The 15115-nt window shown below is 57.2% G+C and overlaps 1 protein-coding gene across 5 annotated transcripts in view; it reads right to left on the bottom strand.

The window, feature by feature from the left end:
• Positions 1–15115, bottom strand: part of COL27A1 (collagen type XXVII alpha 1 chain) — a 144235-nt gene that overhangs the window by 48657 nt on the left and 80463 nt on the right. For 4 of the 5 annotated variants that reach the window (XM_023628722.2, XM_023628721.2, XM_023628725.2 and 1 more), the window contains 5 exons: positions 13857–13901; positions 9110–9163; positions 7112–7165; positions 6832–6885; positions 2696–2749 (listed from right to left, as the gene is read on the bottom strand). In XM_023628722.2, the coding sequence (XP_023484490.1) occupies positions 2696–2749; positions 6832–6885; positions 7112–7165; positions 9110–9163; positions 13857–13901 (261 nt within the window). The remainder of the gene's footprint in view (positions 1–2695; positions 2750–6831; positions 6886–7111; positions 7166–9109; positions 9164–13856; positions 13902–15115) is intronic. The other variant, XM_023628726.2, reaches the window with a different exon arrangement.

Genomic DNA, 15115 nt, shown 5'->3' with positions numbered 1-15115 from the left:
TCTGTGCCCTGGGAGCCACTCCCCAGCAAGATGTCTGCAGCCCCCGCCTGCTGGGGCTTGGCAGGAGGGGGCCCAGGACAGAAAATCCAGCCAATCACAGCTCTCGTGACAAAGGGATGGATGAATGAGGGGGAATGAACACGAGCTGCGTGCATCCTGCGGGCCGCCCTAGCAGCCGCTTCCCACGGGCGAGGAGCTGGCAGGAAGATGGACTCCCCAGGGCCATCCGAAGAGGTCAGTTCCATGGCTGACCCATTTTACAGAGAAAAACTGGAGGCTCAGAGAGGGGAAGTCAGTTGCCCGAGGTCAAAGAGGAGGGGCCGGGATCCGAGGCTGGGTCTGCTGGGATCTGAGCCCCACTCACGGGAGCCGAGTCCACCGTTACACTTGACTCACCATCGTCACAACCCCCTCAAGGTGGATGGCAGAGGGAGACGGCGGAGGCTCCGTGATAGGGATTTAGACATCGTCTTCTCCAACCCCTGCCCCAGCACGCAGCCTTCCTGGCAGGATCCCCAGGCCCTGACCTGCATACCCCTGTGATGGGGAGCTCACTCCCACACTGATAAACAGTGACTGGTAGTCGTGAAGAAAATGGGCATCCAGCCGACTAGGCTTCAAATTCTGGCTCCTTAGGACTTCCTCCTGATGTCATCCACCAAGCCTCAGAGAGGTTAAGAAACCGGCCTGAGGTTGCAGAGCTGGTAACTGGGAAGGCTGAGACTTGCTCCCTGTCCGACCCCAGAGCCCCACTCTTTCAACTGGGGCCCGTGGACCAAGAGCCTGGTCAGCAGCTCTACCAAGAGCCGAGGGTCTGGGGCCCCATCCAGTCCCTGGCTTTGACCCCTTAGTGCTCATTCTTCCCAGGGCAGAGGGTGGGGGAGGGGAGCAGCGGGGCCCACCCGGCACACAGGCAGAGAAGCTGGCAGGGCCTTGCAGACATCCAAGCCCATTCCTCATGGCACACATGGGGAAACTGAGGCCCAGAGAGCAGCAGGCCTTGGTAAGGTCACAGGGCCAGCCGGGAGCTGCACAGGAGCCCTGCCCAGAACTCAGCTCTTTCGCAGGCACAGTGGGTGCCACCCCATCTGTGAAGTGGGGCCAAGGGTGGCCTGTTAGGCAGGGGACCCAGGGGGCGGATCCCACAGGTCTTGTATTCCTGCCAAACCCAGCAGGGGGGAGGGGCTCATGTTCCCGAAGCTCCCCTCCCAGACCCCAGACTTTGATGTGGTCGGGAGCCTGGGTTTCCTCAAGCAGGAGATACATTCTTGGAGTCGCGGCTGGGAAGGGGTGGTGGAGAGGCTGCGGGGAGCTCCCTGAGCCGAGGGGAGCCCGAGCTCCCACCTGGGGGGTGGGGGCCAGGGCCTGGGCCAACGTGCTCCCCCTCCAGCTACTCTGGTTTCCTGGGGCAGGAGGGAACATGCCCAGGGTCATGGTGGAACCCGGCTGCCAATGGGGCTCGGCCCGCTCACAGAGCCCAGGACGCGGCCCCGGGAGGGGCCCTATGAGCCAGAGGAATGCCTCTTAATCTCCCAGCTCCCAGGCCGACGGCGCAGGCCATCTGGTTCGGAGGAAAATGTAAAACCACTTGACACTCAGCCAAGGGAGAACAACCATCACACATCCCCTCTGTGCAGCTTGGAGAGCAGGCCTGGGCCGCCTGCTCCACCGGTGCCATCCTGTTTCTTTTTTTACAAGGCTGCACAGCCCGGCACCTGTACACCAGCTGGGGGCAGGAAACCACTCCAGCAGCCCTCCCTGCATGATGGAAAATAAGGCTGCATTCAGTGTGCCAAAGAGCCGAATTCCCTGGGTTCAAATCCCAGCTCTGCCGCTTTCTAGCTGTGCAACCTGAGGCAAGCAATGTAACCTCTCTGTGCCTTGTCTGTAAAATGGAAATAAGAACAGCACCTACTTTATAGGGTTGTGTTGAAGACTAAATGAGTTAATGGATGTGACAGACAGTGCCCAGCACATAGTAAGTACTAGTGATGACCTCTGGCTACTGAGCTCAGGACAGCGCTGGCTTAAAACCCTCTATAGCTCCCTACTACCCTCAGAGCACGGCCCACAACTTAGCTGTGGTGTTTGAGGCCCTGTTTGGCTTGGTACTCACTAATTTTTGGTCTCATCCCTCTCCCCTGGCCCTCTGTTGGACAACTGGGGACCCCTATACGTGCCACATCATCTCTCACCTTCTGGCTTTCCCTCTGCCTAGACCCTGTCATCAGCTCCAACATCACCCTCTCCCTGAGGCCTTCCCTGGTACCCTGTCCAGGTGAGGTGCCTGTGCTTCCACCATCATCATGCTAATGCCCCGCACTGCCCCTCAGACATTCTAGCCTGAGCCGTGAGGCAGGCAGGGAGCATGCCCATCAGAGCCTCCGACAGTGGCTGGCACCCAGTGGGTGCTAATAAATGGTGGCTGAATGAATGAATGGAGCAACAAATGAATGGACCAACCACGGGTACCACAGAGTCCGTCTGTGCCCACTGGGTGGCAAGGCCTGGTGCTCAGAAATGGGCTAGAAAAGATGGTCCCACACTGAGGGGCAGGCCTGGGATGAGCCGGGAACCCTGCCTGGTAGCAGGAGAGACAGATCTCAGGGCCGGGCGGAGCAACAACCGGGAGGTGGTCTCTATGGCAGGTGGCCCCTGCCAGCATCAGCCCCCCAGGGAGCTGGGCCCCACTTACCCGGCGTCCCTTGGCTCCCCTCATTCCCGGAGGGCCTCGAGATCCTGGAGGACCCTGTGGGGAGGAGAAAGCGTCTGGAGAAGCCCCCTTTTCAGAGGGCAAGTGCAACACCGAGGGCCAGGACAGCCCACCCGAGCCCAGCAGCCCCCATATGGAAGGACGGGGCCCAGTGGGCTGGCTGAGCTACAACCTTGAGTCCACGCCCTGGGTCCCAGGAGGATGGGCCTCAGCCTTGTCTGGGGCCCCAGCAGTGGGGAGAAGCTCCCCTGGATGGATGAGCCATTTCCCCCCTTATGTCAAGATCAACGACGAGAAGCTCCATGACGTTCTGCCAAAACCCTCCTCAAACCCCCATTTCCCCTTTTCCCCTCCATCAGCAAGGAGAGTCTGGCCACCCAAGTTCGGTCCCCCACCCTGACCCCAAATCCCACCTGGATGCCATCCAGAAGGCTCGGACCAGGGCAGAAAGAGCCCAGAGGCAAGAGGGGAAAGGACCAGACCATAGCCGGAGGTAGGGGGAGGGTCAAGGAGGGGGAGCGGATGACAGGACAGGCAGTGGGGTCGGGGGGAGGCGAAGAGAAAAGGACAGACCTGGCCCAGGGAAGATGCGCAGTCCGCTCCGTGTGATGAAGGAGTGAAAAGCAGAGGCACAGGGAGAGCCAGGGAGGGAGGGAAAGAAATCCCAGGGCTGGCTTTGTTCTCAAATCCTCAGCCCTCGCCCAGGACAAGGACTTAGGGATGCGACGATGGAACATGAACACACGACAATGGAAGAGGACAGAAAGGTGGAAAGGGAGAGAAAGAAGCTGAGGAGAGGAAGGGGCACCTGCCTGCCTGATTTCTCTCCCCATGCCAGCCCAGCCACACACAGCAGGCAGCACCTTCCCCACGGCGGCGGGACACTCGGACGGCTCTCCACTCAGTGGCCAGCCTCCGATGGCGCGTGCTCCTCTGACAAGGAGGAGGCAGCCTCAGCCCCTCCCCAAAGAGCAGGGAGAGGCCCGGCTCTGTGTGCTCCTCCCATTTCTCTCTCCCGGGAGCCTCGAGGGGTGTTGCACTGCTGGAGGGCTGATGGGGGGGCAGGGGCCGGGTCCCAACCCGCCCCCTTGACAGCAGAGCAAGCAGGGTGTGGACCCGGGCTGGGCCCCATCAAAAGGCAGATCTGACTCCAGGATGGGGGAGAACACAAAGATTGGGTGAGAACGGACCATTTTACAGAGGGCGCTCAGACGGCAGAAGGCGCACAACATGGCATCGGGAAATTTCACGTGCCCGAGACTCAACCGAGAGGCAGCAGGGCAGGTGCTTAAAAGAGCAGACTGCCGCCAGGGAACCAGCTTCAAATCACACCTCTGCCGCTTCCCGACTCTGTGACCTTCAGTGAGCCACTTAACCTCTTTGGGCCTCAGTTGCAACACCTATAAAATGGGCACGAGAAGAGTTCCTGTCTCCCAGAGTTGCTGGGAAGATGAAACGATCCAGAAGGTCCTCCATAAAGGGTAGCTGTCAGCTCTCTCAGAGGGGGAGGCGGTCGGAAACTGGAGGTCCCAGAACCTGATGGGCCCCCTCCCCCAAATAATGGAGACGGTCATCTTGGCTGACCGCCAAGGAATGTAGCAGAACATGGATGTTAAAGTGATTGGAAAGGTGGGAGAATGCCCGTCAGATGCGAACAGCATCATCAGAAACGTCATTTTAATAGTAATGGTCTTACTAACAATAGAGGTCATTGTATCCAACAAGTAGTAATAGTAAACAGTATCCTGACCATTCGTTAAGCCCTTAGTCTACGCAGGGCGTTTGCTGAGCGTTACATCATGCACTGTCTCATTTATTTCTCACAACCGTCTCTTAATACAGGTAGTATTATGCTGACTTGCCGATGGGGAAACTGAGGCTCAGAGAAGCTATGAACGTTGCCAACCATCACACAGCTGGCAAGTGGCAGAACCAGGATTTGTCTCATGTGTGTCTGAATCTGTAGTTTCCTGGACCTCCGTGCTATCCTGGGCGCTGGGGGCAGCTGGCGGCTGGAAGGGTCCCCCCCAGGGACAGGCCACACTGCAGCCATGGGGGGTCCACGGCAAACTTGAGATGTGAAAGCCTCAATGACTGTCAGATTTCACTCAGTCTGAGCCACCCCACTGAAGAGATGGAAGCACTGAGGGAACGGGGCCGGGAGGTCAATGGGGCCACAGAGGCAAGGGGATCAGAGGAAGCCAGCACCTTCCTCCTATGGGCTGGCCTGGATGTCCCCACTGTTTTCCCATCTCCCCCTGGCCTTCCAATTTGTCCCAGGATCTCCTTTCCAGGCTTTTCTACTCCCATTGGACAGAGAGGCAGACGGAGGCCAGGGAGGCCGAGGTCCAGGGGCGCGGGAGCAGGAATTTGATGACAGACCCTAGCATCCTCACGCTTGGGCTTCGGCCCTCCTGTGGGCACCTCCCACCCTTTGGCAAGCGACTTAAACTCTTGGGCCTCAGTTTCATCGTCTATAAAATGAGGACAAGAAGAGTCCCTGCCTCTTAGAATTGCTGGGAAGATTCTAGAAGGGCTCAAATCACTCCAGGAGCAGCTGCAGGGCCCTAGGACTCAGGTCCTGGGGACACTGGGCAGGGTGGTGGCCTTCGGGTTGGGTGGGCAGGGACCCTCGGATGCCACTTGGACACTTCAGCCAGCCAACCAGCCCCTCCAGCCCTGGGCTAGATGTGGTTTTTCCTCCTCCTCATGGACAGGGGTAAAAACACACCATGGGGAGCCCGGAGTGCTGGCTTCTGATGCCGACTCTGAGCTCTGGGAGTTTTCCACCGCATCAGAAGGATTGCGGGGGGCAGACAGAGCCACCTGGCACCTGGCACCTCTGTCTTTGGAGGATGGTTCCTTGTGTCCAGGCTTCTCATCCCTGGGCTGGCCCTGGGTACCCCTCCTCAGCACCTACCACTGCCTGGCACATAGTAGGTACTCAGTGAAGGTCTGTTAATGAGCAAGAGGATGTTTAACCTCGGCACCCCACTAGACAGCGAGACTCCTAAGAGCAGATCAATCTCATCCTTTTTGCATCTCCAGGATGGAGCATAGGCCCTGCACACAGTAGGTGCAGGAAAAGTTCGGGAACCGGGTTGGCCTTGCTTCCCTAGTTGGCAGAGAGAGCTGGTGTGTGTGAGAGTCCCTTGGGTTCAAACCATCAAAGGCTCCCGTTCCCTCCTTCATCGGACCCCGGAGAGCCCCTCAGTCTGGCCTCTGGAGGGACCTGGGCAGCCTGAACTCATCATCGCCCCGGGATGCTGCCTGGGCTGGTCCCCCTCCCCCTACGCCCTTCTCACCTGCCTGAAGCCCATCCCCCAGCCTCCCCCGAATGGGCTCCCGGCCCTGAGCCCCGGCCTCGGCTGAAGGGAGTGCCCTTACCCGTCTCCATATTCTCCATCAGCAGAAGCCCCTCGTGCTCCAGACCCCACGTCACCCTCGGGGAGTGGAAGGGGCCCCTGAGTCTGAGTGTTCCCCGCCACACCCCTCCCCTGGCACTCCTGCCTCCCCCATCGCTCCCTGCCCTGGGATGCTCAGGAACATCCCTGACTCCTCAGTCATCACAGGAAGCCCTGGACCCCTGCATCCTCGGCTCCGACCCTCAGCCCATTGGTCCCCAGCATTTCTTTTCTTCTCCCCTGCTTTCCCCATAGCAGACACCACTTACTCATTGGCTTCTCTCCCCCCGCCATGCAGAATGTAAGCTCCTCAGGGCAGGGACGACTTTCTGCCTTTCTGATGGTTGCCTCCCAAGCTCCCAGAGCAGCCCTGGGCACGCATCCCACAGTAATTCCCGAGTGAATGAGCAAAGCAATAATAAATAATAGTGCTGAAGACCAAGGGGCTCCTGTGGCAGGAACATCACTCGATAATGAACATTAGCTGCACGGTTTCATTTAACCTGAGCAATCACACTATCACGACAACAATTATTTCTCACTTTTCCAGGTGAGCAAAATTCAGGCTCAGAGTTCAGTGCTCTGCCCTGGCAATGGAGCCAGGGATTGGGCGAGCTAGGATTCAAACCCAGGTCTGTCTGACTCTGCGGCATGGACCCCTCATCCATACTCGATGGTGGCTTTGAGCTCGGGGAACATGAGAGCTATGCTTACCGGGGGTCCAGGCTCTCCGGGGGTCCCAACACCACCTGGCATTCCGGGATGACCCTACTCAGAAGAAAAAGAAGGAATCAGCTGTGGGAGGGGTGCCTTCTTTCTTCAGGCCCTCCTCGCTGGCTCAGCCCCAGCCCAGGGACACGAGGGCGGCAGCCAGGCCTCCCAGAGGGAGAAGGAACAAGTCATCCTGAACGCCTAGGGTATATAGAGGCAGGAGAGCACGGCTGTCACCGCGCTGTGACAGGAGAGGGCAAGGGGAGGCAGACTTGCTCCTTACCATCGACCCCTTGGGTCCGGGCACGCCTGGGGGTCCCACCATGCCCCGGTCACCCTGTGATGGAGACAGCAATTCAGGGAGGTCACGGCGGGCGGTGCGCTGGCTCTGTTGGGGGCAGGTGCAGAGGCCTTCCAGAGGCCAAAGAGGGGCAGGGACTTGGCCAAGGTCTACAGAGTCCCTCCCGGCTCACGGCCACATCACCCCGGGCGGTTACAGGGGAAGGGTGGAGGTCTGGGATTCCACCCAGCACACGCCAAGACCCCTGGCAAGTCCTGGGAGGCCTCAGCATCCACTGCAGCATGCCATGCCGTGGGCTTTTCTAGGGCAAGGATGGTCCTGATTGAGGATGCTGCGCTCATTACATTGTCCCCTTTGATCCCTGCCCACGTCATGTGGTCCTCGTTAGGCCTGGCATCCCCTGAGCAGGGCTTGCTGAGGCAGAGATAGCCATAGAAGCCATTTCTTTCATTCCCCCCACCCCCTGCCCAAACCTAGATAAGATGCTGGAGAATCAGAGGTGTCATTCATTCCCTCTTGAGCAGCCCAGACAGACTGAGCAGAGACAGCAGGTGTAGCGGACAGAGCTACGGCCGGAAGGCAGGGGCTCTGGGTTTTGAATCCTGGCTGTTTTGGGGAGGCCCTGTTTCTGGCATCCACCCAGTCAGCAAACATAAATTGAGGACCTGCTGGGTGCTGGGCACGGTATGCTAGAGCCTAAAGACACAGTGGTGAGCAGACACAGGCAGACCCTGCTCACACGGAGCGAGCCCCTCAGACTGTGGTGGGAGACAGAGACAAATGAGCACAACAGACGCACCCTGGGGTGAGGGCAGTGAGGGAGGGGTCTCGGGGCTATGGCATTTTCAGCAGGGGATTTGACCTCCCAGGTGCAGGGGTGCGGCAGGGAAGTCTTGCTTGACTGAGAGCTGAAGGATAATCGAGAGGCATCTATGCGAAGAGGGTGGAGGGGGCGGGAGCGGGAAGAGTGTGCCTGGCCGAGGGAACAGCGTGGACAACAGTTTCTAGGTGAGGAGGGACACGGACGTTTGAGGAACCAGGGAAGGCACAGTTGGCTCTGCTGTCGCACTGTGGTTGTGGAAGGTGTCACCCCTGGGGCATCAGGGGGAGGGGCACACGGAACCTTTGTGTACTATTTTTTGCAACTTCTTGTGACTCTATAGTTACTTCGAAATGAACAGATAAATTACAAAAAGAAGAGGTAACGAAGGAGGAGGAGTGGAAGGAGGAGGAGAAGAAGGTGGGGGTGGCCAGAGGGTGTGGGACCCAGGGAGACATGAGGAGAGAGGCCCAGGAGGACCCCGGAAAGCTGGATTAGGGGAGATGCTCCCTCTCTCTGGCCTCAGCTTCTCCATCGTTCCAATGGGAAGAATATCAGGTCCCCCAGAGGGCCTGATGGGGATGAGATAAACCCAAAGGAAGGAACGCGGGGACCCTCGGGGCCAGGCGGGAAACGGGAAGCCACAGGCTGTCTGGGGGCTGGGAGCCAGCCTGAGGCAGAGTGGCTGAGAGGCAAAGGTGGGCTTGGGGAGTGAACCCAATTCAGATCCCAGCTCTGCCACCTCCTCTCTGGATGACTTTGAGCAAGCCCCCTCCCCAGTTTGAGCTTCGGCTGTCTGGTCCATAGAACAGAGCTGCCGGGGATTAACAAGCCAGCCTAAGGATTGTGCTCCTTTTTTAAAAAGATGAATCCTTCCCTCGCTTCTGCTGCCCACCCTGTGCGGTGGCAGACCACGAGCATCGGCTGGTTCTCATGCAGACGCCTAACCGCACTGCGGGCTGCAGACAGAGGGCCGGGCAGAAGCCCCAGAGGATGCTGGGAAAGGAGACAATGGCTCCTTGAGGATGAGAACGCCAGGGAAGCGAGGAGAGGCTGGGGGAAAGAGGTCTGAAATCCTCAGGTCAAAGGACCCCTTCATCTTTTTAAAATTTCAAAACACAAGCTCACCTGGTTAATCTCTTTCCCCCAACACAACTTACCTTTTCTCCCATGATTCCCGGCTCCCCGACCAGACCGATGAATCCCAGAAGTCCCTACAAGAAACACGTAGGAAAGCAAGAGAAAGGAGGAAGCCATGTGAATTCAGGGATGTGCTGAGTTTCAAAGGCAGCTTGCCTGCATCTTCCTCCCCGTGGAGCTGTCTCCCCCGCCCCCTGCCCTGTGCCTGGCAACCCTGCTGGCATGGGGCTGCCACCGAGGAGAGGGCTGCCTCTCTCTGGGCACTGTCCTGACTTCCCTCACTCCACCAGATGGTTCCGATTTCGGAGCCAAGCGGTGGGGCCACTGCCAGCCTCCCTGGGAGAGCCACACATTGCTCCCGCGCCAGACACAGGCTGGGAGGCGGCCACGCTTGGGGGGTGGGTTGGAATGGGGGGGGTCGGCCCCTAAGCTGTCCTGGGAAGAGACCTGCCTGTGAGAAATCTGTCCCCATCTTTCGGGGCTCTGGGGCTGTTTCAAAGTGAGAAACAAACCCGCTGGCCAGGGTAGAAATATAACAGCCGCTGCCAAAAGTCCTGATTGAAATCTGGTAAGTGGAGTCCTTTTTACTGTCTTGTGAAAGGCTTCCTCTCCTTTCTAAAAGGGCACACACACACACACACACACACACGCCATGGTTCCTGTTGCTCTTTTTAACTCTACTGGGTGACAATCCGCCTCCGTGTTCCAGGGGCTCTTCCGTGTCTGCAGACCTCGCAGTGGCCCCGAGCGAGCGAACATGCACGCGCACACGAGGCGAACAGTCTCAAGAAATCACCCAGGAAAGCAGGCGATTCCTTGTCCATACCCCACACGCTTCTCTGCCGAGGAAAATTCAAGTAGAGGGGGGGTCTCGTGCAGTTCAGGGGTGTGAAAGCAGCTTAGGAACAGCCCAGGTTTGCAGCCAAGAGTTTCTGGGAGAATTAGGAAAGACTGAGGGATGTATGGGTTTGTCCCATAACATCTGTTCCCTGTCCCCAAACTATCCAGAAAGGAATGAGACCTTGAACCTGACCGGAAACAGATCAGAAGTCGGACACTCAGAAAGTGATGCTGCGAACCTGTCAATCAACTAGACAGAGAGAATGGTACCCAGTGCTGTCAGCTCTGTGGGTCTCAGAGACAGCTGGAAAGTGGAACTCAAGCCAAGACCATGGATGCCTTGCTGGTGCAGCCTGGGATTCAACTCGGGTCTGTGTGGCTCCAAGTCCATGCACCTGTCCCTCCACCCTGGGGGCCTCCCAAGTGTGTGGCCATGAGCACAGCTTCCCTGTCTCCCCCCATCATTGCCACAAGGTGGGGCGTCTTGCTACCCTGGGCTCTGAGACCCTTCAGGGTTGAAGTATGAGGTGAGGGGTGTGAGGTCATGGCTAATAAGTCACAGAAAATAGCCAAGCGTGACTCTTGCAACAACTTACTTTAAAAAAGTTAAGAGCATTTTCAAAGTGATGGCAATATTAACAACAACAGTTGGCATTTACGATGCGCCAAGTCCTGTACCTGGCACTTTATCTACGTCATCGTCCTTCAGCCCTCAGGTTTGTGGACCCTTGGCCAAATCGCAGAGCCCCTCTGAGCCTCAGCTGCAGAAGAGGGGTCTTTAGATAAAGGCTGTCCCTAACTCCCAGGGTCATTCTGAGGATGGGAGATAACGCATGGCACACGTAAGCACGCAATACACGTCAGTGCCCCCCCCCCCCGCCCCATCCCACTCTAATTTATTTCAAAAGGGCAGGGGGTTAAGACAGAGGCCCGAGCTCCCCACATGGAGGAGGCAGACTTTTAGAGGATGCCGGTGAAGGGAATAAAAACTGCTCTGTTAAGAGGCCCCTGCCGGACTGGCCCAGAGAAACAGAAATTTCATAGCTACTTTAAATTTATGAGTTGTTGGGTCCTGGAAGGCAGGCGGGTCATAAACCTCAAACAAGAAGCCAAACAGGATCCTAATGAATAACGGCCATACAGCAAGTGCCCCATTCCGCTGCCCCCCTGCCCAGGGCACCCCCGGGGCACCATCCCGGAACATCCTGGCGGGCCTTTCCTGCGGGTGGAGCTGAGGCTGGTCCAGGGAAGCGTGCCCCAGAGGCCCAAGGCTTCCACCTGGCTGGCCGGGTGGAGAAGCAGCTCTGAAAGCTGCAGGCACAGCTGGCTCCTCTTGAGCTGGCAAGAGGGCACGGGGGAGGAGGCAGCATTGTCACCTACAGTGGGCAATGCCCAGGTGGGATCTGAATCTCTGATCTGGGGGAGGAGGCTGGCCTGGTCCTTACGCTGTCTACAGATAAAGGGCCGTTGTCTGCTATGGGAGTTTTTCTCCCTCCCTCCCTCCCTCCTCTCATAGGGCATTCTGCTAGGCACTGGGAATGCAACTGGGGACAAGACAGGTGTGGCTCCTCTGCTGGACTAGACATCTCAAGCTTAGGTATTTACAAGACCAGCTTCCCCCTGGACAGAACTTCTTGAAGGCCAAGCCATGCCTTGTGTCACCTTTGGGTCACCAGCACCCAGGACAGGGCCTGGCTAGCCGGCTGCACTCTAACCAGCTGTTAGAAACTGCAGGGGCTCAAGAGGCCAAGAGTTTTTCCAATCCCTCCGGGGCAGCAGACCTGAGTGTCAACCTTGGCTCTGACAGTCATGTGACAGCCTGGGAGATCTTGGGCAAGTGACTTAACTTCTCAGAGCCTCGGTTTCCCCATTTGCAAAATGGGGATAATTAATGCCCACCGTCATACAGTGGCCAGGGGAATTGCAGGCGACAGCATAGAAAGCGTTTGGCACAGGAACTGGTACCGAACAGGTGCCCAATAAATGTAGCTGATACTGTGGCTATAAGGAGGTCCTTCCACTCTTTCCTGATTCTGCCAGGAACAGGAAATGCCTGCTTCTTCCCACATTGGGAGGGGGCCAAGGGAATGGCTGGTGTGGCACCCCAGCGTGCCTGGTGGCAGCCACAGGGCTCCAGCTCTGCCCTTGCAGCTCAGACAGGTCTCATTCCTGCTAAGCCGGCTGGGCAGTGAGCTGGGGCTCTGCCAACCAAGTGGGCCAGGGGCTGCCCCAGGTTGGGTCCCCACTCCTCTTGGCCTCAGCTTTGCCACCACCTCGTTTGATCATCTTAGTCAAGTCCATTCTTCTCCATCAATTCCAGATTGCCAATGTGAACTAGGACCCAGGGGTTCTGAACCCGGGGTCCCCGTAAGGCTCCCCGGATGGATTCAGGTGGTGCCTGGACTTGTATGGGAAAAATAACAACTTTTATTTTCATTACCCTCTAATTGAAATTTAGCATTTCCCCCAACTATGAGGGTAGGTAACAAATGCATAGGACCTGGAACTGCCACAGATATTTACATGTCACATTACAGTCATTTGCAGAGATTTCAAAATGTATCATTAAGGCTTGTCCCCACTTCAAAATTGAGGTCGTTAGTGGACCTGCTGCTAGACGTCATTATTTAGTGCATTGAGAAAGCAGCATATCTAGGAGTAGATCACATTTTAACAGATTTTCATAATTGCATTTCAATATAATTGATTTCCTTTGCAATCCTTTGTTTTGTATTTTATGCACTGAAAAACTCTATTCTGAGAAGGAGTCCCTGGACTTCACCAGCCTGCCACGGGGTCCAAGGCGCAAACAAGCTTAGGACCTGGGGACAGGGTGATTGCCCAGGACCCTGGCGTCCTGACATCCAAGGATTCTGAGTATCTATTTCCCCAGGGCCCTACCATCAGCATAACTATGAAATTAAATTTGCTGATCATATTGCCTTTTTTTTCCAATCAGGAAATACATGCAGCCGCAGCAGCCCGTCCAAACTCTGGGGCTTCCCACAGAATGTGCTCAAATGACGCTGGCAAGGTTTCAAACATCTAGTCCTCCCCTGCTTAATTCCTTTCTTCCCCCAACAGATGTTGCAGGCCTGGCGAGGAAGCCCAGCGTGCGTGACTCTCACGCCACGGAGGGCGTTTCTCTGCGGAAACAAATTCTTCTGGGTCCCCAGCATCAGGCTTCCCTCGGGCCGGAGGCAGCCCCTTGCAGGGTTTCAGGGAGTGGGGTCCCCTCTTTAAAGGAGGGGAGGAGACCGCTTCCCTCCAACCTGACCTCTGAGCCTAGAGGTTAAGCTCTCCGGAGGTGCGGCGTGCGGAGGAGGGACCACGGCTGTCGCTGTCCCCGGCTCTCAGAGCTGCTTGTCTCCAGGCCGAGGGTCCCAGACCTCAATAGAAGGTCACGGTCCTCAAACCTCCTTTTTAATGACTACTGGCAACCTCCTTTCCTCCTCAGTCCTTGGCCCGGCTTCTGAACGAGCCAGAGCCACTGGTTTGAATTTCATTTTCTTTATAATTTAGGGGTTCCTGAACCAAGAGTCCCCAGAAGTGGCTATGCGTCCCTGGCTATCAGCTTCCCCATCTGTAAAGGGAGCATGGATGGCGATTGTTAAGGCTCTTCCCGTTTGAACATTCTGGGAGCAAAGTCACATCAGCGCTTTGGGAAAATGCCCCAGAAACATCCGCAGAGTCAGGCCTCGGGGATTGGCCGTGGTGACCATGACTCACGTGTCACTCCTCATTCAGTGACTTCACCGCCCGAGAGTCACTGTCCGTGCAATGAAAGGGGAGACAAGCAGACCTACCTCTGGGGCTGGGACGGGAATGAAATGTGGAGGGGCGCGTGGAGTGCTTCCCGAAGGGCTTGGCACAGAGCAAGCGCTCAGTAAAGAGAGCCGTTCTGCTCCGAGGCCGGCACTGACTCACCTGCTCGCCCACGGGCCCCGGCCGTCCAGGACTGCCTGGCTCCCCCTGCAGAGGGACACAGAGGGTCACTTGGCATGCGCGATGGGAGTCCAGGCCTCCCGGGGACACCCAGCCGACTGGCCTTAGTCCCCACCGGTGGGGATGGACCAGGAACCTCAACTCCAGAGTCTGGCCTTGGAGATTTGGAACAAATGGCAGGGACTCTTGGACAGAACCTCTGGCCCCGGAGATGACCCTAATCACCCATTCGTTTTGAGCGACCCTTCGCAGATTACTTGGCATCCCGATGTCTATCTCTCATTTGGGCCCTTCATCAACCCATTGCATTTGGTGGAGGTGGAAACTGAAGCTCAGAGAGGTGAAGTGGCCTCCTGGAAGCCACACAGCGAGCTAGAGGTAGGGCTAGAATTGGAATTTGGTCCCAGACCCTGAGCCCCCAGAGCTCAGCAGAGTCTGGTCTGCTCTGGGCTCAGCCTTCTCGGCTATAAGTCAGACTCCGTCGTCTCCCAGGCTATTTCCAGCTCTCGCACTTGGTCTCATCTGTCTGCTTTATTCCCTGCTGGCGTGGCTCCCGCTCCTTAGGCAGCCGCAGCCGCCCTGGTCGCCCCATGGCATGAGCTGGAGAGAGGCAGCAGACCCACAGGATAAGTCCCACCGGGCCGTGTCACCACTCCTGCCACAGAAACCCAAATGGCATCTTAGGGAGAAAGGCCGAGACCTCACAGGGCAGGACGTGGGCTCGGACGAGCCAGGAGTTTGGCTCACAAATGAATGTGGCTCACTGCAATCCCAGCTCAAGCCTCACCCTCCCCTCCAGCTCCTCCCCCAGCCCACATGCTCTTGCCAATGAGAGGAGCCAGCAGACACGCGAGACATCTCCCCTGTCTCCACTGGGACGTGGACAACCTGGGCCCCAGGCTCTGCCCTGACCCTCTGCAGGTCTGCCCCGCTGGAAAGTTGGCCTGACAAGCCCTGCCCGGGACGGCTGGGAAAAGCCAGCCCCAGCGGGGAGTCCTTGGGAAGCCATGAAGCAAGGCTACCCAGGTGCTGAGGAGCATCACTCGCCTGCCCAGGGCAAGGTCTTTTTTGGAAACTCTAAAAAACCTGTTACTAATGTAATACATATCTATTGTACAAATAGGGAAAGTATAGAGACTCAGAGAAGAAAATGGAACTCTCCTACAACCCCACCACCCAGAGATAACCCTTGTCCACAGTCCAGCCTCCACTCTGAGTGTATAGGATCATGGTGCAACCAG

This window comes from Equus caballus, chromosome 25, assembly GCF_041296265.1.
Source record: "Equus caballus isolate H_3958 breed thoroughbred chromosome 25, TB-T2T, whole genome shotgun sequence".
In the NCBI taxonomy this organism is placed as follows: domain Eukaryota; kingdom Metazoa; phylum Chordata; class Mammalia; order Perissodactyla; family Equidae; genus Equus; species Equus caballus.
Note: the sequence above shows the minus strand (reverse complement) of the source record. Positions and strands in the feature narration are given on the sequence as shown.